The sequence below is a fragment of the Urocitellus parryii genome, chromosome X (assembly GCF_045843805.1).
Source record: "Urocitellus parryii isolate mUroPar1 chromosome X, mUroPar1.hap1, whole genome shotgun sequence".
In the NCBI taxonomy this organism is placed as follows: Eukaryota; Metazoa; Chordata; class Mammalia; order Rodentia; family Sciuridae; genus Urocitellus; species Urocitellus parryii.
The window spans coordinates 106,451,502-106,476,861 of NC_135547.1; the positions used below are offsets into that span (position 1 = coordinate 106,451,502).

General features: G+C 34.1%; 1 protein-coding gene across 3 annotated transcripts in view; it reads left to right on the forward strand.

Moving 5' to 3' along the window:
• Dmd (dystrophin) overlaps positions 1-25,360 on the forward strand; it is a 2,014,880-nt gene that overhangs the window by 1,432,707 nt on the left and 556,813 nt on the right. For all 3 annotated transcript variants that reach the window (XM_077794046.1, XM_077794047.1, XM_077794048.1), the window contains one exon: positions 22,162-22,373. In XM_077794046.1, coding sequence (XP_077650172.1) covers positions 22,162-22,373 — 212 coding nt within the window. The remainder of the gene's footprint in view (positions 1-22,161; positions 22,374-25,360) is intronic.

Sequence of the window (25,360 nt, forward strand, 5' to 3'; positions counted from 1 at the left end):
ATTTAGACTGGCTGGCTAATGAATAGAGTCTTTAAATTGAGTCATTTTTCAAATTTTTAATTTAGAGCATATGTTTTTATATTTTAAATTAAATTTCAAGTGGAAATCTTCCACTCTTATTCTCCCAACTTTCCTCCTTGTATTTTGTTTAACCTTCTACTTTCTTGTTCCTTACTTTTTTAAGTCTTGGTTGCCATAGTAAGGCAGCTCATATTCCATCAGCTTTCTATCTGATTTTGTTTTTTTTAACTGCCAAAGTGAACTATGAAAGCATTTCTGTCAATTTTTATATCCAATCTCTTGTGTTCCATGCCCTAACCACTTCACAGAAGTATTAAAGACCACCCAAGAAGATCATTTTGCTTAATCAGGAACCAACTCTCATGCTTTTCCTCCAAAGCTTCTGGTTTGAATACAGAGAAAATCTAACCATTTCTGAATTTCTCATTTTGATTTCCTACATTTAATCTTCCTCACTCCAGTTCATAGCCAAGGCTTTGCCCTTGTCTATTATACTCATGGTTTCAGTAATTCATCACAATATGAATGACAGCTTTCAAATTGACAGCTCAAACCTCTCAACTGCTTTATTTATTCCATATTGTAAACTGTCTACATTATTTTTCCTCTTTTAGATAATTATAACCTTATACTCAACATGAAATTGTGGGTCCATATTTATTTTCAACAGCAACATTTTTCAACATTTTGTGATAGAAAATGGTTCAAATTTCTTTTATTTATTGATCTACAAATACACCAACAATCAAGCTTTTAAAAAAAAGAGTCAAGCAAGTAAGATTTTCTAAAAGGCTACACACAGAGAATTTACAGATATTACATTTAGATTGCATTCTGGGATAGGGACAGTGACTTAGGTATACCTTGCTTAAAAATGATGGTAGCAGTCAATTAGTTCCATATTTTTCTTGTGAGAGGGGAAACATGGTAGAATCAGGGTTCCTAAGATCCCTTTAAGGAACTGCATGATGTATTAATCAGTTTTCCATCACTGTAACAAAATACCTGAGAGGAACAATTTAAAAGGAGGAAAGATATATTTCAGCTCATGGTTTTGGAGGTTTCAGTCCAAGGTCATTTGGTTCCATTGTTTCTGGGCTTGTAGTGAGGCAGAGAGTTAGGTTCCATTGTTTCTGGGCTTGTAGTGAGGCAGAACGTTTCTCCATCACAGAGCATGTGATGGAGAAAAGCTGCTTACCTCGTGGTGATCATAAGTGGGGGAGACAAAATATACCCTTCAAGGGCACACCCCAATGACCTACTTCCTTCAATTAGGTCACACCTCCTAAAATTTCCACTACCTTCTAATAGCACAACCAGCTGGGAAAGCCTTCAACATATGAGTTTTTGGGAGACATTCCAAATGCAATCTGTAACATGACTTTTATAATTCCATTCATTTCCCATTAAAGACATTCATGAAGCATCTAGCATATACCAGGCAATGCATTCTATGCAGAGGTCAGAGCTCAGGCAAAGTCCTTTATATTTCATCTTCTAATTATCTTACTAATCTGGTCTTATCTTTCCATTTACCACCCACCATCAGGCTGTGCCTGGACTCCAATCTTAATATCTTATTCTATTTTTCTGCATCTTTTCTTGTCTCCCCCTCCAGCTCACAGCATGACTAATCTTTTCAAACCCAGATTAGATGGCATCATTTCCCTGCTTAAAACCTTTCCATAGATTCCCATTGCACTGAAAAATGAAGATGAAAATCCTTACCATAAACCATAAGACCACTGGGAACTGTGAAAATCCCTTTAGCTTCTTTCTAATTAATGATACATTCAAACAAGTAGGTTTTTATCTTAAAGACAGAAAAATAAAATGACTCCAAGGCATGTGAATGTTGAATTGAGTAGTTTATCTGTAAGATATTTACTTATAAAATAAGTATAGATTATTACTTATAGAATATTTATTATTAATTTGCATCTTTTAGTTTTTATATATTCTAAGTCAATATCAGGTATACATTAAGTTACTAAGAAAAAAGTTGTGATTAATGGGAAAGGAACAAATAAATGAATAAATATATGAAGAAAAATCAATATTGGATGATCTAATAGATTGTTATCCACAAGAACTTAGAAAAATATATAGACTTGCTTGAGTCTAAGTTCTTGCAGTGTTTTTCTTTTTGTTTAGGTTAAAAAGCATCAGTTTTATGTTTTTTAAAAGAATCATTCTCTTGCTGAAAATTGTATAGGCACATGCTATTCCATACTTAATTTTAAAGAAAATAATAATAACTTATGCTTGCTGACAGCTTTGTAGTTCACAAAGCACTTCTCGCATATATTACCTCATTTTAATTTTTTTACTATGGGAATTCTGCTTCAGAAGAATTTCCTTTTAAAATTAAGGCAATTATGCCATTCTGTCCCCATATTTCTTAACCATATGTTTCACCATTATTGACTCTCTCCTGGATCTTTCTTCTCTGGATATACAGTGATGATTTTACACAAGGTAAATGGAGATACTGGGAGCCAGAATGTTTTATTTGTTTTCTGTAAACTTAAAGATTTCATTTAGAAGCTACTATTTTAGGAGTTACTATATTAATTTTCAAAGTTTATTTACATAATTTGTATTATGTTCTTTTATCACTTGAATTGGGATTATCGAAAGAGGGAAAGAATTGCTTTCATACTCCCCATATTTAGCATCATGAGTTGCTAAGGTTTAAATAAGCCAAAAATAGCTCAGAATGGGGTCTAAGAATGGCAACTCAGGTCTCATATGTTTTCCTTTTTCTTTTTCTGTCAATACTTTAAGCTAAAATATATTTTAACTAATAATTGCAAAACCTATTTGTCTAAATAACAGCATATTTGTTAAACAAAGTAAAATTTATTACTATTTATATTTAGTCCCATATTTTGATTTTTCTGGAGAAGCATTTGAAGGAATCAATTGAGGCTATGCTTCATCAATATATTCCCATCATTTTCCCCTTAATACAGTTGACCCATTTTCACAAACTCTTGGAAATATTTAAACATGGACTTTCTTTTCATAAAATTGACTAAATGTATGGTCTTGTTTTATTTACATACTGCATGTTAATGAGGATTTGCACTTTTATACTAGTGCATTAGTTATTGTTGGTGATGTGAAAGTTTTTTTGATGCTCTCCTATGTGTCAAACTTGTGTGGGGACCTATGTATACAAACATATTGCCTCTCCTCGAGTAATCACCTATCAGTGGGTAAAACAGACAATAAATAAATAATTGCTAAATAGAGTAATCAGTGTATTCAGCATTCAGCAGGAAGGTAATGACACAGAAAACAGAGTGCTTGAGAAACTCATGAGGCATGGCAAGGGCCACATTGGGAAGGGTAGAAGAGAATAGTCAGGAATAAATGACTAATGGCAGTAACTTTAGAGCAGAGTGCTGCAAAATTTAAAAAGGCAAAGAACATTCTGAACAAAAAGAAAGGAGAGACATGTGTGAGATGTGTGGCAACATAGTGCATGCAGAGGACTTATATGTGGAAATAATGCTGGATTATAGGCTGCACAACAGTCAGTAGAAGCCAAGAAGCTAGAAAAGTAGACAAGTGCCACTTTTAAAAAGGTCTCAAGAGACAGGTAGGACATTTTGATTATATCCAGATATCAATGAAGGGGAATGAAATTAAGGAAATTTAATAAGTGGTGGTAAACTCAGATTTCATCTTCAAAATACTTCTTTGACAAGAGTATTAAAGATGAATAGAGTGAAAAAGGCTTGTATTCAATCAGTGGTTCTCAGTTCTGGCTACACATTACAATCTCTAGGGGCAGCTTTTTAAAAATGCTGGTGCCTGGACTCTACTCCAAAGCAATTAAATCAGAACCTTTTGAAATAGGTCTCAGACATTAGTATTTTTAAAGCACCCCAAGTTTATTCAAATATGCAGATAATATTATCCACTAAATTATAGAAAGCATCAGGAGACTTTTAATTAAAGCAGTCTAGGGAAGAGAGAGTTGGATATTAGAGAGGTTATAGGAGCAATTAAAGAGACCAAATGAATGAGTTGGCATCTTCTTGGTTAAAGGATAGAAGGAAAGAAAAAAGAATGATTTGTAGGTTTCTCCTTGAATGACTAGGAAGAGAGCAGATGTGTCAATAATTAGGGGAAAGGAAAGGTAAAGGTAGTGTGATGGATTTTGAACATGTTGACTGTTTCAAAATGGTTTATTAGCATTTTGGCTTGGTGGATGTGGACCACAAAGGTAGTTTTTAAATTAAAACAGAAATTCAAATATGATCATTGTAGAGGTAGTAAATGAACTTACCAAGGAAAATATGTAAGTAAAAAGAAGATCAAAGGGAGACCCATAGCAAAGAGCATATTTAAGGGATGAGCATAAGAGGCTTAGCAGTGACCAAAATGCAATAAAAAATACTGCCATATTAATCAAAAGAGAAGGTTTCAAGAAGGGTCCATCAATGATGGCAATTACTAAAGGGCACTCTTTAATGACAAGGACCTTGGAATCTCCATTGCTATAGTAACTATAAGGTCATTGCTATCATCCACAAAAATAATTTCAGTAATAAAAGTCCACTTGCACTGGGTTAAGAATGGTATGTGAGGTATGGAAGGTGAAATTGTAGATATAGAATAGTGCTTCTCAAACTTTTATATATATATATATATATATATATATATATATATACATATATATATGTATATATATATGTGTGTATATATACATATGTGTATATATGTGTATATATATATGCATACACACACAGAGGAATTACATTTAAAATGCAGATTCTGATTCAGTAAGTCTTGGGGGGGCTGAGATTCAGCATTTATAACAAGTTCCCAAGTGATGCTAATGCTGCTGCTGCACAAACCATCTTTTAAGTAGCACTGCTTTAAACCATTCTTCCATGAATGAGAAAAATAGGATTGGATAGGGGGAATAGGACCAAAGGAAATGATATTTTGGGGTATGGGTTTCTTTTTATTTTCTGTTTATATAAGAAAACAAACATGTTTCTAAACGGAGACTAAATCTATGAAAAATGTAATTTTGTATCATATGCAATGGAAGAATCTAGGGCATTGAGTACAGGAAGGGAATTAGGCATGGGTAGGAGGGACAGCTAAATCTGAAGAAAAGGAGTTAATAGAGGTACAGAAAAATCTGTCAGCAGAAAATACATAGGATTTGGTTTTTTAGCCATAGTGTCTGCTTTCTCTTGCAATTATTTTTATACCTTAACTTGAATGGCTAAATTGTGGAGTATGCTTATAAAGACAGGAGAGAGCACACATTGCTTTTCAGGTATCATTTGCATTTTCTGCATTCATCAAATTAAAGTGTGAGTGGCAAGTTATTCAGATGAGATTGAATGTATGTTAAGAGAGAAAAATGCTTTTTATTCTACATACATTTTAAATGTTTGTATACCAATGAATGCATCAACTTTGATATGCAAATTTATAGTGATGAATGGGTTTTATTGTGTGCATTATAGGCTGGTGACATGATAATAAATCTGTGGTGCTGGAATTGTAATGGTTCCCTTTAGCTCTTCTTTAATGAACTTCAGCTGAACTCTTTGGAGTGGTTAGCACTTTATTTGCTATATTTGACACTTAATTAGGCAATGTGACTGGGCTGCTGGACAGACAGATTGTGCAAGGGTGTATTATGTCTGTATTCACATCCAGATATTTTCTTTTTCTATGAATTGTGAGTGACTTATGACAATAAACTGAAATAATTTTGTAGATAGTTTTTTTCTTGGCTTTACATCATTTTAGTAAAGACCTGAGATAATCAACTTACAAAAAGAAAGGAATTATTTTGGCTCACAGTTTTGGAGTTTCCAGATTGGTGGTGTGCTTTTAGGCTTCTCTTGGGTATGGTGCCATAATCATGGTAGGGAGTACATAGTGAAGCAGAACTACTCATATCATGTCTGAGAAGAGAAGCAGGAAGAAATAAAGAAGAGAAGCAGAAGAGGAAGAAACCAGGCCCCCACAGTCTTCTTCTAGGGCATGTCCCCAGTTACCCAAATACCCTCTACTTGCCCCCACATAATAAAGGTTTCTACCACCTCCCAATAGTGCCAAGCTGGGAACCAAGCCTTTAACACGTGGGCCTTTGGGGAAGACTTAAGGTCCAAACTACACCAGCTGTATATTGACTAGTACTCTCTCTCTTGAAAAGCAAAAGTAATTTTGAAAAATAAGATTCACTTTAATGATCAAATAATATCACATTTCAACATTCACCTTAATAGAACAAACTATATATTTTATTATGACCGAATGCTGATATTTTCTCATAATCTATGACTCTTCAGCCATTGGTGTAAATGCAATGCTCCCTTTTACATTCATGGATCTTTTAGGATGGGGTCCAGTATATATTTTCATGTGTTTTATAACCAAAATAGGAGAATGAGCTTCCTTCTGAGGACTAACTCATTTTTTCTATAAGAATATTCAACATAATTTTATGTCTTTATTAGCATAGTAGTAGTAGTAGTAGTACATATTATTCATAATTATACATTTTATTGGGGTTCATTTTGACATAATCACATAGGCATCCAATATTACTTGCTTCAAATCACTCCCCAGTACTTCACTTTTCTCTCCCCTCCTCTCTCCCCCTGTTCCCCTTTCTCTACTAGTCTTCCTTCCATTTTCATTGAGTCCCTACACTTTTTTTCCTCTTATTTTGGTTTAGCTTCCACATATGAGATAAAATACTTGATCCTTGACTTTTTGAGTCTTGCTTATTTACTTAACAAAATGGTCTCCAGTTCCATTCATTTACCATAAAAAGCCATAATTTCATTTTTCTTTATGGATAAGTAGAGCTCCATTGTGTATGTATACCACATTTTCTTTATCCTCTATTGAGGGACACCTAAGCTGATTCCATAACTTGGCTATTGTGAATTGTGATGCTTTAAACATTGATGTGCCTATATCACAATAGTGTGTTGGTTTTATTTTATTTTATTTTATTTTTTTGGATAAATATTGAGGAGTAGGATAGCTGGGTCATATTGTAGTTCTATTCCTAGTTTTTTTTTTTTTTGAGAAATCTGGATAATTTTTTTCAGAGGGTTTGTACCAATTTTCAGTCCCACCAACAATGTATAAATGTATTATTTTCCCTAAATCCTCACCAGTATTTGTTATTATTTGCATTCTTCTTAATTGCCATTCTGACTGGAGTGAGATGAAATCTCAATATAGCATTGATATGAATTTCCCTGATTGTCAAGAGATGTTGAATATCTTTTCATATATTTGTTGGCCATTTGTATTTCTTCTTTTGAGAAAAATCTGTTTAGTTCTTTTGCCCATTTATTAAGTTATTTGATTTTTCAGTGTTAAGGGTTTTTAGTTCTCTATATATTCTAGATATTAGTTCCCTGATAGAGGAACAGCTAGCAAAAATTTCTTCCCATTTTGTAGAATTCTTCCTCACAATCTTAATTGTTTACTGTACAGAAAATTTTTAATTTTATATCATCCCACTTATTGATTTTTTGGTTTATTTCTTGAGCTTTAGGGGTCTTGTTAAGGAAGTCAGTGCCTATGCCAATGTGATAGAGTTTTTAGTCTATGTTTCCTTCTAGGAGTTGCAAAATTTCTGATCTAATTCTTAGGTCTTTGATCTATTTTGAGTTGACTTTTATGCAGTGTGAAAGATAGAGATCTAATTTATTCTAGTACATGTGGATATCCAGTTTTCTCAATACAATTTGTTTAAAAGGCTATCTTTTCTCCAACATGTTTTTAGCACCTTTGTCAAGTATCAGATGACTATATCTATGTAAATTTGTCTCTGTGTCTTCTATTGTATTCCATTGATCTTCATGTCTGTTTTGATGACAATACTATCAACAGACTTTTAAGAAAGTAATCTGATCTTTGACAGCTTATTGATTAGGAAATTTAAGAGATCTGCCTGAATTCCATTTTCATCTCCTCTCCATATACATTGTGACTTTGAGAAAAAATATTTTGAAATTTCCACTCCCATACATTCTGATTAATGTCTTTTAAACTTCTATATTCCACAGATGGTATTTTTTTCTTCACTAAAAAGTGGTGTTGGTGATGTAGAAAACTGTTTAAATGATCTACTTTGTTTCTTGTGGGAGGAATTTTTATCTAACATTCCAAAACCAGATAAAGACACGTCAAAGAAAGAAAACTTCAGACCAGTATTTCTAATGAATATAGATGCAATAATTCTCAATAAAATTCTGACAAATTTAATTTAAAAATATATCAAAAAATAGTGCACCATGATCAAGTAGGGTTCATCTCAGGGATGCAAGGTTGAATATATGGAAATCAATAAATGTAATTCATCACATCAATAGACTCAAAGATAAAATCATATGATCATCTCAATAGATGCAGAGAAAGCATTTGACAAAATACAGCACCCCTTCATGTTGAAAACACTAGAAAAACTAGGGATATCAGGAGCATATCTCAACATTGTAAAAGCTATCCATCCTAAGCCCCAGACCAACATCATTCTAAATGGAGAAAAATTGAAAGCATTCCCTGGAAAACATGGAACAAGACAGGGATGCCCTCTTTCACCACTTCTATTTATCATAGTTCTTGAAACTCTAGCCAGAGCATTTAGACAGAGGAAAGAAATTAAATTTTCACTATTTGCCAAAAATATGATTCTATAACTAGAAGACCCAAAAAAAATCCACCAGAAATCTCCTAGAACTAATAAATGAATTCATTCAGGTAGCAAGATATAAAATCAACACCCATAAATCAAAGGCATTTCTGTACATCAGTGGCAAGTCCTCAGAAAGAGAAACTAAGAAAACTACCTCATTCACAATAGCCTGAGAAAAATACTTGGGAATCAACCTAACAAAAGAGGTGGAATACCTCTACAATGAAAACTACAGAATGCTAAAGAAAGACATTAAAGAAGATCTTAGAAGATGGAAAGATCTCCCTTGTTCTTGGGTAGGCAGAATTAATATTGTCAAAATGGCCATACTACCAAAATCACTAAACAGATTCAATGCAATCCCAATCAAAATCCCAATGACATTCCTCATAGATTTCATGATTGCTTTTTCTATTACTATCTGGAAAAACAAGAGACCCAGAATAGCCAAAGCAATCTTTAGCAAGAAGAGTGAATCTGGTAGAATTACTATTCCAGACCTTAAACAATAATACAGAGCAATAGTAACAGAAACAGCATGGTGTTGGCACCAAAATAGGCCTGTAGACCAGTGGTTCAGAATAGAGCACACAGAGTCTAACCACTTAATTACAATTGCCTTATATTAGACAAAGGTTCCAAAAGCATATATTGGAGAAAAGATAGCCTCTTCAACAAAAGGTGCTGGGAAAACTGGAAATCCACATGTAACAAAATTAAATTAAATTAAACTTCTATCTCTCACCATGCACAAAACTCAACTCAAAGTGGATCAAGGATCTAGGAATTAAACCAGAGACCTTGTGCCTAATAGAAGAAAAAAGTAGGCTCAAATGTGCATCATGTCAAATTAGGCCCCAACTTCCTTAATAAGATTCCTACTTTGGAAATTTTCAACTGCACAGAAAGCTGAAAGAATTGTAGAGTGAGTGCCCATGAATCCACCATCCATATTCTGTTGTATCATATTATCCCTTTATCTGTTCTCCAACCCCTATTATATTCTGATGCATTTCAAAGTAAGTTTGTGATATCAGTTTCATTTACCCCTAAACACTTCAACATGCATACTATTAACTGGAGCTCAAAATATTCATCCATATTATTTTTATTTGTTGTTGAGCAGATTTGGATACCACAAATCTCAGGTATACCAGTGTGTTTTGATAAATGAGTATACCTGAATAATGCATGCCTCTATCGAGATACAAATACATATCATCAACCAAGAAAACATTTTTTAAAGCTAGTTGGAATTTATCTGACTTTTAGCATGACTGACTATATGAACATGAGCAAGATTAAATATTAAAAGGTATATCCATGGAAGCAATAAGATTATTGACATGCTATTTTTCATCTAGGTACTGTGATAGCAAAATTCTTCACAATAACCTGGTAAGGTGAACCTCCATCTCTCACAGAAGCATCAGGGAACATGTATTTCACAGATTATTAAAGCTGGAAGGAACCCCAGGGAATATCCAATCTACCCCCCTTTGCTTCTTGACTCAGAATTTAAGAAGCCCAGAGAGGTCCAATTGTGTTACAAAAATATATGATTGCCATCTTTAACCCTATAATTGAGAGTTAGTTATGGGCCAGACATTCTGCAAGTGCCTTATGTGTATTATTTCTTTCATCTTTATAGACTATTAACCTTCTTTTTATTATTATCCCCATATTACAGAGGAGAAAACTGAGCGTGAAAATACTACTAAATTATTGATCTTTTCCATGTTAGAAATTAACCTTAAGTGTTAGGCTAATATTCTAGTGTATTTTTAATTTAATCATTTATTATGGTTCTGTCTCTCAGAAAAATGCATGACTTTTTCTGCATTTAGCTTTTTTGAGGTTTAGAGAAAAAAGCAGAAAATTCTACTTGGTCATAATGACTAGGATTTTATTATATGACAATAATTGACCTCTCTTCTTAGCTTTCTGGTCTTTTATGCCATCGACATTTTATCTTATATCAGTCCAGCAACCACATTCCTCCTTTCCTCTTCCTAAATGGAGCACATGCACATTATACTAACTACATAGTTAGCATGTTTGCTGTTTCTTCTTTTTAGTGGATTAGTATTGAGACTTCTTTCAATAATCTTAACTATAGACTTCTACAGAACCATATTTACATGACTTGCAGAAGTCTCTGTAATTTTAATTACTAATGTTGATATTCTCTGAATTTTCATTATTTATATTTTGATATCAGTTTCTTATATGCTTTTAAAAGTCACACTTTTGAAAGTCTGTGGTGATTCCCCCGTATGTTCTCCCCAAGTCCCATGAACAATAGTTCAGAGCTCATTATCTTTTTGGGTTTTGTCATTGTTGTTTGTTTGTTTGTTTTTGTTATACTGAGGTTTGAAACTAGGTCTTCAGCCCTTTTTATTTTTTTATTTCAAGACAGGGTTTCACTAAATTGCTGATGTTGGCCTTGAACTTGACATCCTCCTACCCCAGTCTTCCAAGTCATTGGGATTACAAGTGTGTACCTCTGCACCTGGCTAGAGTTCATTGTTTTAACTGCAGTTGGCATCATTTTTCCTCACTCTTGCCCACAGTTAAACATATCTGTCACTCTTCAACCATTCAAGTGACCTCAAATATTTACCTGAAATTTAACTCTTCCAAATTGGTATTTTTTATCTGGAATTCTTATGTACTCTGTAGAGTCACTGAGATCCATAGTGTGTACTTTGTTATGGTTTGGATGTGAATTGTCCCCCAAAAAAACTCATGTGTGAGACAATACAAGAAGGTTCAGAGGAGAAATGATTGGGTTATAAGAGTCTTAACCCAATCAGTGAATTAATCCTCTGGTAGGGATTAACTGAGTGGTAACTGAAGTGGTAGGGTGTGGCTGGAGGAGGTGGGCATTGGAGTATGGATTTGGGGTATGTATTCATATCTGGCAAGTGGAGACCATTCTCTCTGCTTTCTGATCATCATGTGAGCTGCTTCCCTCTGCCACACTCTTCCACCATGATGTTCTCCTTTACCTGGAGCCCTGAGGAATGAAGCCAGCCTTCTATAGACTAAGACCTCTGAAACCATGAGCCCTCAAATAGTCTGGCTGGGCACAATTCAGGAGCCACTTGTCAAAAGAAACAAACTTTATTTTTAAAACTACAAACGCCAAACAAAACAGCTCCTCAGGAAAAACCCTCAGAGCCCAACTGCCACCACGGGCTTCCACAAGCCTCTCCTCACACACCACACCACCTCCCACCATCCTCCTGCTCTTGAGGCCGATTGGCTGGGTCGCGTGGGCGGAGCCAAAGAAGTCCCCCAATGAGCAGTTCCGTAGTCTGAAGGGCAGGGAAACAGCCCAATGAACATCACCGCAGAGGAGCCAATCAGCTAGATGTTGCTGGGGCCGCTGTGAGCCAATCATCAGCTGGCAGTCTGAAGGGCAGGGAAACAGCCCAATGAACATCACCGCAGAGGAGCCAATCAGCTAGATGTTGCTGGGGCCACTGTGAGCCAATCATCAGCCGGCAGCTGGAAGTTTGCTGGGGCCCCTTTGGCTGTGGCTCTCAACACTTTCCTACTCTGTAATTGCTCTGGTCAGGTTCTTTTATCACAGTAGCAAAAAAAGCTGACAAAAACAACCTCCTAGCAGATCATGAACAGTTGCTGATAACTATAATCCATTGTTTAACCATCTTTATACAGAAAAACAATAACACCTTTCCTTAGTATGGTCCTTTATGCTTTTATTTATCACTGAATTTTACCTTCATGACCTTTCTATGGTTCACAGTAACAATTTTCATTTTGTAGTTAAGGAAGCTGAAACAATGGCTAACCAACTTATCCAAATTAAATGAGCTATTTTATCACAAATCCAGGGCTATAACCCAGGACAAACTGGTAGTCAAGGTTACTTTATAAAACTCAGTCATGCTAACTTCTTATTGTTGGTCTGTACTTTCAGTGAAGAAATTTCCTTGCTTTGTTCAGTAGCACTATACACTCAAAAAGGCAGTTGTCTCTTGTTTTTTAAGTAACATTCTTCCCTAGGAGAGATGTGGGAATTTATATCAGTCAAGAATGTGTATCGATAATCAAGCATAGCTGGTTTAAAAACTTGAAGTGAAAGATTGGTTAGTACTTAATCAACTGAACTGTTTCTTTGTCTGCAATATTATGGTTCTTGACATGATTGCTGAGTTTCCAATTTGACACTTCTGGAGATCCATAAATCAGGACACATGCTGTGTCCCAGTCTGTCATCCTGAATCTTAGTATTGGTTATTTATTTTCCTTCATTATCCAGCATCTATTTACTGCACAAATCAGTTGCAAAGCTTTCCACAATGGGCCTCAGTGAGAAGAAATGTGTATATTTGTGTAGCTCTTCAATTACAAACATGCACAGATTGTCTGGGTTTATGTGCATATATTTTATTATTATTTCACTTTTGTATGTCAGATGAATCTGGTGTAAATGTAAATCTAACAGTGTGGGCTCTAGTGATCAAGTACATTGCCATAATACATCTTTGGTCTATCAATCTCCTTAGTGAAGTGTCACAAGTGTGGTGAAATTCTGTAGTTTGAATTGTTACCCCATTATGGACAATTATTTAGGCCTATATGGTGCCTAATTACCACACTGAACCAGTTTCAGGACAGCAGTTTCATTTGTATGATCTTCAGAATTTACATTTGCTTTCATTCAAAATGAAATACATGTAAAACTTAATATTTTTGTATATGTTTTTACAGGTTCTATTCTTAGGACAGTTATGTAAATCAATTATACTGCTTTGTTTCCTTTATTAACTAGGTGAATGGCTGCTTAAGTAGTCTATATATGATGATTTGCTGCTGGGAGTCTAGTCCAGTTCACTGACCCATAAGTATTTCTGAAATGTTCTTTATCCCATAAATCTAAGGCCCAAATTACATTTTGCTCACAGTAAAATCATTGAATCTCTTATTTACAACAATCAAAGTGATGCATATTATATATGTTACATCCCCTTTGAAAAATATAATTGTCCAAAATTATATAGAGAGTATATTTTACAAGTTAAATAACATTTTAAATTTTATTTTTTAACATGTATAATGAAAAGTATATATATATATTTCACCAATGTCTAACTCAGTGAATTTTCACAAAGTGAATATAACTCTGTAAACAGCACCAAAAAACAAAAAAGAGAATATTATCAGAACCTCAGCCATCTCCTTCATGTTCCTTCTATTGCCTGCCTTTCCCACAAGGATAACCACTATCCTGACTTCTAAAGTCTTCTATTGCATTTTCCTGCTTTGTACATTATATAAATGGAATTTATATCCTTGTTTGTGGCTGGCTTTTTTTCCCTCAACATTGTATTTGTGATTTGTCCAAGTTATTGCATGTAATTGTGAATCTTCCATTCTTGTTGCTGGAGAGTATTCTGTTGATAGCACTATATATTTGTTCATTTTAGTGTAGATGGGATTTGGGGTAGATTCCAATTTGGGGCAGTTGAAGATAGCTCTACTATCAACAGCCTAGTATATGTCTTTTGGTGAATGTAAGTTTGCATTTCTGTTGAATATATACCTGGAGTGTAACTGTGAGTCAAGTAATATTTTAAATATGCTTAATATGTAAACTATTGAGAAAAAATTATAATGAATCCTTTTGTAAAGGAAATTATCTCTCTATAAATTCTTCTATACAAAATGGATTCTCACAAATGGTTAGCTATTTCACAAGGGGCCATGGTTCTACAGACTCTTTCTGGTATTCACCTAATTGTACTTATGTTAATAACAATATAATATTTATGATATTTATGGCTGTTATTCTCTAGAGCTCAGTATATTCAAAAATTTTAAAATGCCTATAAAATATCCTTAATTGATATATATAATGAAAAGGACTTTTGTACATTAGTCTGTGATTTGATTAAAAAGATTGAGGCAAAATGACTTACCAACAGATTCCGTCTAACCTATAATTATTTTAAGAATGTTAGAGAAAGACTATGAATTGGTTTTGGATCATAGGATACTCTAGCCCATCATATCATTTAACCTCTAAATATTTTTATGAAATAAGGGTATTCTACTAGTAAACATGATACTGAAGATGTTTTATGAAAAACATGCACACACAAACACAGAGTTAATGCAGTGACACTAAATTAATAACAAAATAAGTAAACCTAGAGAACATTTGTGGGAGAAAATCACTGCACATAAGAGGAACAGGGAAAGTCTTTTTACCTAATGATGACATTGAATGTGTGCTTAGTTATCAAAAATCTATTTAAAAGGAAAAAGAATAGAATATATTTTAAACCATAGGCATAACAAGGCATGGCCGGTCTATATGTGAATGCCCCAGGATAATTTGGTCCTTAGATGTCTTATTTTTGGAATGTCCATTTTACTTGTGAGTTCATTATATAAAATATTAAAAGCAAGGATAAAGTGGGAAACATGTCTCTCATACTGATAAGGATCACAGAATTATATCATCTAAATGCCATGGCATTTTGGGTAAGCTTTGATTATACAGCCATTGGAAGTTTTTATGTAGGAACTCCTCCAAGGTAAAATAAGCATCAGGTTTATTTATCCAGATACTCTTGTTTAAATTATTTTAAACAGAATAAAACTCTTCTTTAATTGTTTTTATTTGAGGGCTGGAGTTGTAGCTCAGTGGTAGAGTGCTCACCTAGCACATGCAAGGCCCTGGGTTCGATCCTCAGTGCCACATAAAAATACATAAAATAAAGGTATTGTGTTCAACAACTAAAAAATAAATATTAATTTTTTATTTGAAAGATACCCATTTCTAAGTCAATTCCTCTGATTCTTGCATCATTCCTTTTAAACCTATGTTTTCATCAAAAGAATTTGTTACTCTCTACCAGTTAGATATTATATATATAGTTTTAGATGGACATCATGCATTTATTTTATTTTATTTGTTTCATTTTTATGTGGTACTAAGGATTGTACCCAGTTCCTCGCACATGCTAGGTAAGCACTCTGCCACTAAGCCCCCAGCCCCAGCACATTTAGACCTTTTTTAAGATATAGAAATGGAAAATTCAATTCAAAGTAGCTTAAATTAACTCAAGAGAAATATATTTGCTACTGTCACAATACAGTTGAGAGATAGGTAAAATTTAATTCAGGAATTAAATAGCATGGCCAGATTATAGTTTTCCTTCTCTATTTCATGGCTCTGTACAACAATATTTGTTTCATTTAATTCCCTTTAATTGTCCCAAGAAGGATGTCAGAATATTACAGGGCTCTATGCTTTTTCATTTATCTTAAGTAGGAAGCAATGTGTTTCCTCTTTAATAATGGCAACAAAAACTCTTGGAGATGTTTCTTGTTTGTTTGTTTATTTGCTTGTTTGGGGGTTCTGATTAACCTTACTTGAGACATAAGTCCATCCCTGAATCAACATCTAAGACCAGGGAGATGACATACAACCAACAAGGTGACACCGCTAGAGCTAGGGGAAGTCTACCATATTGAAACCACATAAATGGGAACACAAAGGGGAAGGTAGGAGAAGAAGCAGTTAATGAATATTCAGTAAATTCACCTTCTCAGGAACTCTCCTCTACCAGTTATCATCTTTACCTTTTTGATCATTTCCATGTTTTCATCCTCAGTATCTATATTCTTGGGGCTGGGGTTGTAGCTCAGTGGTAGAGTGCTTGCCTAGCATATGTGAAGCCTTGGGATCAATCCTCAGCACCTCATAAATATAACTAAATAAAACAAAAGTATTGTGTCCACCTACAACTACAAAAATATTTTTAAAAAAGATCTATATTGTTAAATTCTATTTTGGAAAAAAAAGTCTTCCCTTGACCTCAACTTGTTCTTTCATTATCTTCTCATAAAGAGGTCTAGATGAATAACCTACAATTGACTGTCTTCTTCATAGAAATTTATTGCTAATATCCTACAAGAAGTTTTCTGTCACTGTCAATTGGGCATGATTGTGCATACCTGTACTCATAGCTACTCAGGAGTCTGGGGTGGGAGGACTGTTTGAGACCATCCTGGGCATAATAGAGAGACCCTGTCTCCAAAAAAATCTACAAGTCCATTAAAATAATTTTCATTTTCATGGAATTAAATATGGCCAAAGCCAATGGTACTTTGGGCATGGGTCCAAGAGTTTACTCTTTGGGTCCTAGTGTTGGCTCTGATAGTCACTGATTGTATGACCTTTAGCCAGTTCGTTAACACAGTCTTTATTTCCTAATGTGTTAAATGAAGATAACATCAGCAGCAAAAACAGCATAACATTGATAATGATAGGATTTTCATAATGGTTAAATGAATTAATACATGTAGAGAACTTAAAATAGTGCTCTGAACCAAATAGGTATTCAAATTAATATTATTTTTGTTTTTGTTATCTCTTGTTACATCTTTGACATTTAAAATTTTTAACCACTATCATTTAAAAAATGTTTCTTTTTCATGTTCTATGAGAGTATGCTTTCCTGATATTCCTCTTATACTTCTCACCTTTATTTTATTGTCTCCTTGTGTTTTATTCATTCTTTGTTCGTTGTATTTTCCAAGACTCCATCCTCAAACCTCTGCTCTGCTCAATTTATATGTCATACTGATCAGAATGCATTCACATTAATGGTTTCAGTTTTTATTTCTCTGCAGGAATTTTCAATCCCAGACTTTTCCCTCTCTCCCCCAAAGTATGTAACTATGCTATAGACCATCCAGTCTATGTACAATTATACTCCTATTTGAATGGCCCTCAAAACCTCTGTCATTGTAGGTCCAAGATTCACTCATTATTTTAACCTAGATCATCATGTATTCTTCAGGTAGATAGTGAATAGCAACACTGTCTAACAAATGTCCAAGCCATATGCCAGGGAATCTGTCTTAGGCTTCTTTGTTTTCCCAGTACTTGACATAACACTTATTAGCTAGTAGATGGAGAATGAAATGGCAACTGTATGGCTAGATGGATAAATGTTTGGGTAGGGTCTATTCAGGTGTAGATGGATTATCAAATGATCCTGTAACCTATAAATTTATTTAGTTAAGTAGTATCTAGTTATAATGTGTAGTTGAAGGTCAAGAGTGAAAAGGCACATTCTCAGTAGAATGTACATCCCAATGTACCATTTTATCTTACCCTACTATGCATATATAACCACTGTAGGCTAAAAATCTTCCATTAATATGATTGAACAAGCACTCAAATGATATTTTTTTCTCAAATTCAGTCCAGGCTATAAAAGTTTCCTCTTTTTTCCACAATTAAAGATATATACCAGCATAATGGGAGGAACTGCTTTACTTCATCCTGATGTCAAATGATGACCTTTTAAAAATACAGACTGTCTATGATATCAAAATTAATTATAGATATATAATATACTCACTGGGATGAATCCAAACAGCTCATCATGTTTATGTAAAAACCATTTGGCATTCTAAAACAATATCTAACATAGTAAAATGTCAGTACTTAAAGCTAACTAAGGTTAAGACAAATTGAAATCAGAGACTATTTTTAAGGAAAATAAATTTTATTACTTTTATATATCTATAGTTTACTACAATAGATTAAGTAAAAAATGTGCAAAGTATACAAACTAATGTATCTTTCTATTGCAAGTTAAAAATAGTGTATAATTGAGCCAGGATGAGTGGTGCACTTCTCTAATGCCAGCAGCCCAGGAGGCTGAAGCAAGAGGATAGCAAGTTCAAAGCCAGCCTCAGCAACTTAGTGAATCCCTAAGCAACCCTGTCTTAAAATTAAAAAAATATAAAGGTGATGAGCATATGGTTCAGTGGTTATGTGTCCCCAAGTTTAATCCCTGGCACCTCCCAAAAAAGTGTTCAATTATAATATCAGTTGTTTCTGTGACTAGTGGAAAATATTTCAGAACAGTGAGCTACATTTTATCTTATATTAAACAGCTTTCTTATAATAGTATTTATGCTATTAATTTTACAAACCAAAAATTAAGTAGAAGACTAATCAGTAACTATAAATCCTCAATTATAATGGGCTTCCCACTACCAAGTGGAGCAGTAATGATAATAAACAAAACAATGGTGTTCAAAGGTTATAGAGACTGCTATTTAAACACAAGTTGATATGTTAACCAAAGTCAGAATGGAATACACTGACTGCTTTCTTAATGCACAGAAAACTCTCAAATAGAAATAAACCCAATGAAAATAGTAGTCTACAATGAGTGCCAACCACTCAGTTATACCTGTCTTGATTACCAGATTCTTGATTTCATGACCCAATCACTGGTTTTGTAGAGTCTGTGTAGCCCTGATCCTTATTTACAAAATATCTTAAGTAATTCTTTAGCTCATTTACAACTTCTCATAACTGTATGGAGGTGGCATGATTTATTAAAAAGGAGTTTATTTACATCCTGAAGTAAGAAACATAATTTCATGGTACTGTGCTATGTACATTCTGTTTGTTCATCCATAGCCAATTTTTGCCATTCTCTATCCTGCTCTCTATTCTGGGGGGCTGACATGTGTCACCATTGAGCTCCCAGGCTCTCTGGCTTCCAGTTGGTTTAGGCACTGGGGAGCCCTAATAGGAAACTTAAGAGAGTAGGCAAAATGAGATCAGGATATTTATGCTCCTAATTCCCTACTTCTGAGGTTGCCACAGGCTGGCTGTGTCTCTTGATAAAATGTTACTGCTTTTTCTCAAGGTGGTTTCTCATTATGATTCTTTGTTTCTGACCACTTCTTCTTTCCCTCCTGCTTTTTGGTCTAGACATTCTAACAACTCTATGGCTACAAGGTTCTTGGATTTTCTGGAGTGGTTTTCTTATACCCTGCTTATGTTGTGACTTATTCCTTTGTAGATAAACCTCTTAGATCACACAGCCCAAACAATAGGAATATGTCTATAAAGCTAAGATACACCAGAATCAGTGGGGAGATATTGAAAAGGTTTTTTTAGTATATTTTCTGTTGCTATAGCGGAATCACCAAAACCAGATAATTTGTCAAAATAAAAGAGGCTTAGTTTGACTTCTGATTCTGGAGTCTAAGAAGTTCAAGAGTATGGTACTGACATCTTTTCAGCTTCTAGTAAGAATATCATGATATTTCAACTCATGGTGGAAAGTGGAAGGGCAAATGGGTGTATGTGAAAGAGTCTTTTCTATTCAACATTCAGTCACTGTGAAAATAAAATACCTGATAGAATAAACTTAGGGGAAAGAAAGGTTAATTTTGACTCATGGTTTCAGAGGTTTCAGTCCATGGTCCCTTGGTTCTTTTGCCTTTGGACCTGTGATGAGGCAGTACATCCTGGTGGGGAGAGTGCCATGAGGAAGATGCTTACCTCATGGTGGGTATAAAGTTACAGGGGCAGAGTTACAATGTCCCTTTCAAGGGCACATCCCCAAGAACCTAACTTCCTTCCACTAGACCCCACCTGCTAAAGATTAAATACCTCCTAATAATGTTATGGGCTGCGGAATAAGCCTTTTTTCTAATATTATTTTTTAGTTATAGTCAGACACAATGCCTTTATTTTATTTATTTATTTTTATGCAGTGCTGAGAATCAAACCCAGGGTCTTGCACGTGCTAGATGAATGCTCTACCACTGAGCCACAAACCTAGCCCCAGGAATAAGCCTTTAACTCATAGATCATTGGGGGGACATTTAAGAACCAAACCACAGCAGAGGCAAAACTTGAGAGGCAGTATTGCTCTATAACAACCTACTCTCACAGTAACTAATTCAGTCTGGTGAGAGCAAGAGTTCACTCAGCTAAAAAAAGGCATTACTGAATTCACGAGTATACCAATGACCATCTCCCACTGTGTCTCCCTTCCCAATAATGCTCTCTTGTAGAGCAAGCCTCAACAGGAGTTGTGGAGACAAACCATACTCAAGCTATAGCAGGTTTTAAATAGGGAGTAAGGTGAACAAATTTATATTAGTTACTAATCTTTCTCCAGGGTAGAATTTATAATGTAAAACCAAAACTTGGGGTAGAAGATTTGTATACAGTGTACTAAAGACATGAAGGGGGGGGGGAATGCAGTGCTTTCCATTAGAAACAGGGAAGAAGGTATGTATGAAGGAAATTTGTAACTGATTGTGTGCGCATGCATACACACACACTATATATATATATATATATATATATATATATATATATATATATATATATATATATTAGATGAGGGTTAGGTAAGAATCTAGAATCTCTGTTAGGTTTTATTGTTAAAGGATAAAGAGGTTGGTAATTTTGTTTATTTTCTACAGCATTATTTCTATTTTTGATACCAATTTAAAGAAGTTGTTTAGAAAAAATGTAATCCTATTTGTTGTTAATATTCTAAATAAAGGATTTCTTAACCAAATCTAAAGGACTTCTCTTAGACTCATAATGATGCCAAAAATAGCCTCAATATAAGCTGATTGTACAAAATGTACTCCACATGAATTCTTTAATGTTGTTAAAAGAAGTTTCCAATACACCTAACTACTCTTGAGTTTCCTCAGAAGATTCTAAGAAAAGTGGTTTATTTAGGAGGTAAGGGAAATATCAGAGGAGTGAGGAAGTGAGAACACTAAAGCAAGGAAGCAAGGTAGCCAATAAAAGATGGTCCATTATCAACCAGCTACCACTGTAAGCCACTGCAAATTTCTCCCTCCAGGGAAACTCTAGATCCCTTGGAAGACACATGCCTCAGAGTTATCTCCCATAAGGGCATAAGAGTGTCCAAACCCAAATTCCTATGATCAGTCATTAGTGATAGACTATTCCTAGGACATGGTGAGGAGATATCAACTTCAATATGTTTACCCTGCCACTTGGATTTCTGTTACCACAAGAATTTGCTTTGCCATCCAAAATCCTTCAGGCAATAAAATGCAAACTCTGGTACTAAAAATTGGGCTAATGAATAGTAATGGTAGGAGATCTGGGCATTCTGCTGTAGAACCTTTCTAAATGATGACTCATATTTGACTCTGGGGATTGACAAAATAGTTGAAATTTATACATATAGGTGCTGGGGTTGTGGCTCAGTGGTAGAGAGATTGCCTAGCATGTGTGAGGCACTGGATTTAAACCTGAGCACTATATAAGAATAAATAAAATAAAGGTTTTGTATTCATCTACAACTAAAAAATGTTTTAAAAATTTATATGAATACATATAAACATATATATGTGTATACACACATATATGTGTTCTAGGTCATCTTCAGGAAGATAATTTAACAGAAATCATGGTTAGCATGTGAAAAAAGTAAGGAATCTTATCTATTGTCCTAGTCTTAATGCAATGAACAATGTTTTTCAATGAGCAATATAAACATGAGATAATGTTTGGATGTTAAATTGAAAATGTCTTCTCCAGACTATTATTTATCAGTGTTCATTTTTTCCTTTCATTACAGTTGAAAGAATTCAGAATCAGTGGGATGAAGTACAGGAACACCTTCAGAATCGGAGGCAACAATTGAATGAAATGTTAAAGGATTCAACACAATGGCTGGAAGCTAAGGAAGAAGCTGAGCAGGTCTTACGACAGGCCAGAGCCAAACTTGAATCATGGAAGGAGGGTCCTTATATAATGGATACAATCCAAAAGAAAATCACTGAGACCAAGGTTAGTATCAAAGATGTATTCTCAAAACAAAATACTGGTAAACTGAGTAAAATTATGCCATGGATTAAATATTAATGATTTTTAAATATAAATTTATTAAAGGAAAAATACATTTAAATTGAAGTAACTTTTGAGTCATAATAGAGATAAGTGGAAAATTGATGGCTAATATCAATCTTAAATTGATTTTATTTTATCTGGGTAGAGTGGGATAGTTTTTATATTGAACTATATTTAAAGATCACTTCAAAATTGATGTACATACCACACTTAGTTAGTAGCATGAAGTCAGCTATTTGGGTTTAACTCCTTCCTAGAAAAACAAATAACAAATCTACTCCTTACCTTATTTGAGGGCCTAAATAGAGAAGTGGCTATAGCACAAGGCAGGAATAAGGCGTACTCTGATTTTTTCTTCCCATTCTCTGACCTCAAGCCCAAATCATTCTTCCCTTCTTTCTTTTCCTTCACTTTTTCCTTGTTTCCTCCCAAACTTTACCAGATATATATCTACTTAATAGTTTAGAACTGCTTAGGATATGAAAAAGGGAAAGGAAGTAAAATTTATCTAACAATATATTTTATAAAACACCATGGATGATGCTTTGCATTCATTTGAATCTTTCAAATGTGGCACTTGTAGATCAGTAGAAAATACCTTAAATGCTAGAGAATGAATACTTGTAAAGGAATTTTAAGCAGAAATTCCCTACCATTTTAAGCATGATAGAAGGTTGATCAGACTGAGTACTTGATCAAAATCCTTTACAGATTTTTGTATCTGTTAAAAAAGGCCTTTTGCTAAACAGATATCTGAATCTTATATTAATTATACCATCTTAGAAGAAAACCATATAGTTTTCTTGGATTAAGAGGTTTTTGTTTCTAAATTAAGTTAAATTATGCTAAGCTACAATAAGAAATAAACACTGAAATGACAACAGCTAAATACAATGAAGAATAATAAGATTCATTCCTTGATTATATCATAGCCCAATGGAAGCTAAAAAGCCCTTTTTAGGAGCTCTGTCCAAATGGTCACTTGGGGATAAGCTTTTCCAAATTTTGGAAACTATCATATTAAATATATGGCTGCCCAAGGCCACTGGAGGAGAGGAAGAGAGAATATAGTTAGTCAATCAATCCATGGGGTTTTTAGCCGAGCTTGAAAATTTTACCATATCTCATTGACAAGAGCATGTTTCCAATTTATTTTCATAAAGAGTAATTGATGAGCTTTTAACCAATCTGTATCATAGCCACTTTGTCAAAGGATCTAAGCTGCTATGAGAACAAGATTTTCATTTATATGATACGAATATTAAAAGGCCACATAGGATTTTAAGTCTTAACATTAGCTCTGTTGGAAGCAAAATCTATGTAGACTAAAATTCTTTCTCTCATGAGATGCTTATTTTCACTAATATGAATAAGCATAGATTGCATTAGTCATTTCTAATGATCATTTTCCTATTTCCTTGTCTGACTATGTGAAACAAAATCCAAGTGGTTATTCTCTAAGGATCTGGTCTTACCGAGAAGGTACGCTCCATAAATTCAGGATACTATGAATTTAGAAAATTATAGACTAAAGTGGTAATGGATGAGAAAGAATTAGCAGGAAAACAAATTTTCCCTGGAAGAGATAGATGAGGGAAAGGAAAGATGAGAGGCATATAGTAATAGATTTGATTAGGGATAGAGGAGCCTCGATATTGGCAAATGAGAAATAATCTTAACCTAAGGGAATCTTAAAGTTATGGCAAAGATGATTAGGATTTAATAGCTCTCAGAAGAGTAAGTGGCTTCCAATAAGACCAAAAATGGCAAAAAGAATTGTGAAAGAAAACAAAACGATCTTACTCTCAACCATGTAAATGTTTTAAATAAATACATAAAACAAAAACAGTATTGTATTACAATTACTATCCTTGTCAAACTTTTGAAATTTAAAACAAAATGCTCTAGAATGTTCTATCTGAAACTTCATTATAAAAAGGGCTCAACCATTCTCTATAGAAATGGATATTTTGTGTTTTGTGTTCTGTATTTAGGAATTTAATTATATATATATATATATATATATATATATATATATATAGTTGTACATTCAATATAAGTTCATAAGACAGATAAAGATAACAAAAGCTGTGATCTTCCCATTCATTTCCTGAATAACATATGCTAATAACAAAAGTATTCCTAATGTTAATACTTACTTTTAGTGAGTGAGTGGTATGTGTGAAAAACTATGCTAGTCACTTCACATATATTGGTTTATTTCACCTTTTCAAAATCTCCTTATGAAAGTATTCTTCTTCCTGTTTGAAAATAAGAAAACAAGGCTAGAAAGGTTCAGTAACGCAGCTATGATGTGAATACATAGCAGTTACTCTTGTAGATAATCTCACAGATTTCCTCTTCCACCTATTGTCTGTGTGGCTAAAACAAATTAAGAAAACACCATGAGGGCCTGAAGGAAAGACAATTGTAATTATTAATTGACAGATAAGATCATATTGTATTACTTACATAAGCCAGTAGGTAGAGAAAACAGGCAGGGGAAAGTTTTTGTATTATTTTCTACTATGAAAGACCCAATTGCTCTATTTTATTTTATTTTATTTTATTTTTAAAGAGAGAGTGAGAGAGGAGAGAGAGAGAGAGAGAGAATTTTTAATATTTATTTATTTTTTTTTAGTTCTCGGTGGACACAACATCTTTGTTGGTATGTGGTGCTGAGGATCGAACCCGGGCCGCACGCATGCCAGGCGAGCGCGCTACCGCTTGAGCCACATCCCCAGCCCCAATTGCTCTATTTTAAATGAAATTGGTATTTTAAAATTCTTCTTAGAATTTAATTTTGGGGGCAAACAAAATAAGCTCTGGTCTTTATGTTTGATATATTTTCACTACTGAGTGATATTAGCAGGATTATCACTTATACGATTTTATTTAAGGAAGAAAGTAAAAACAGACATGATGTG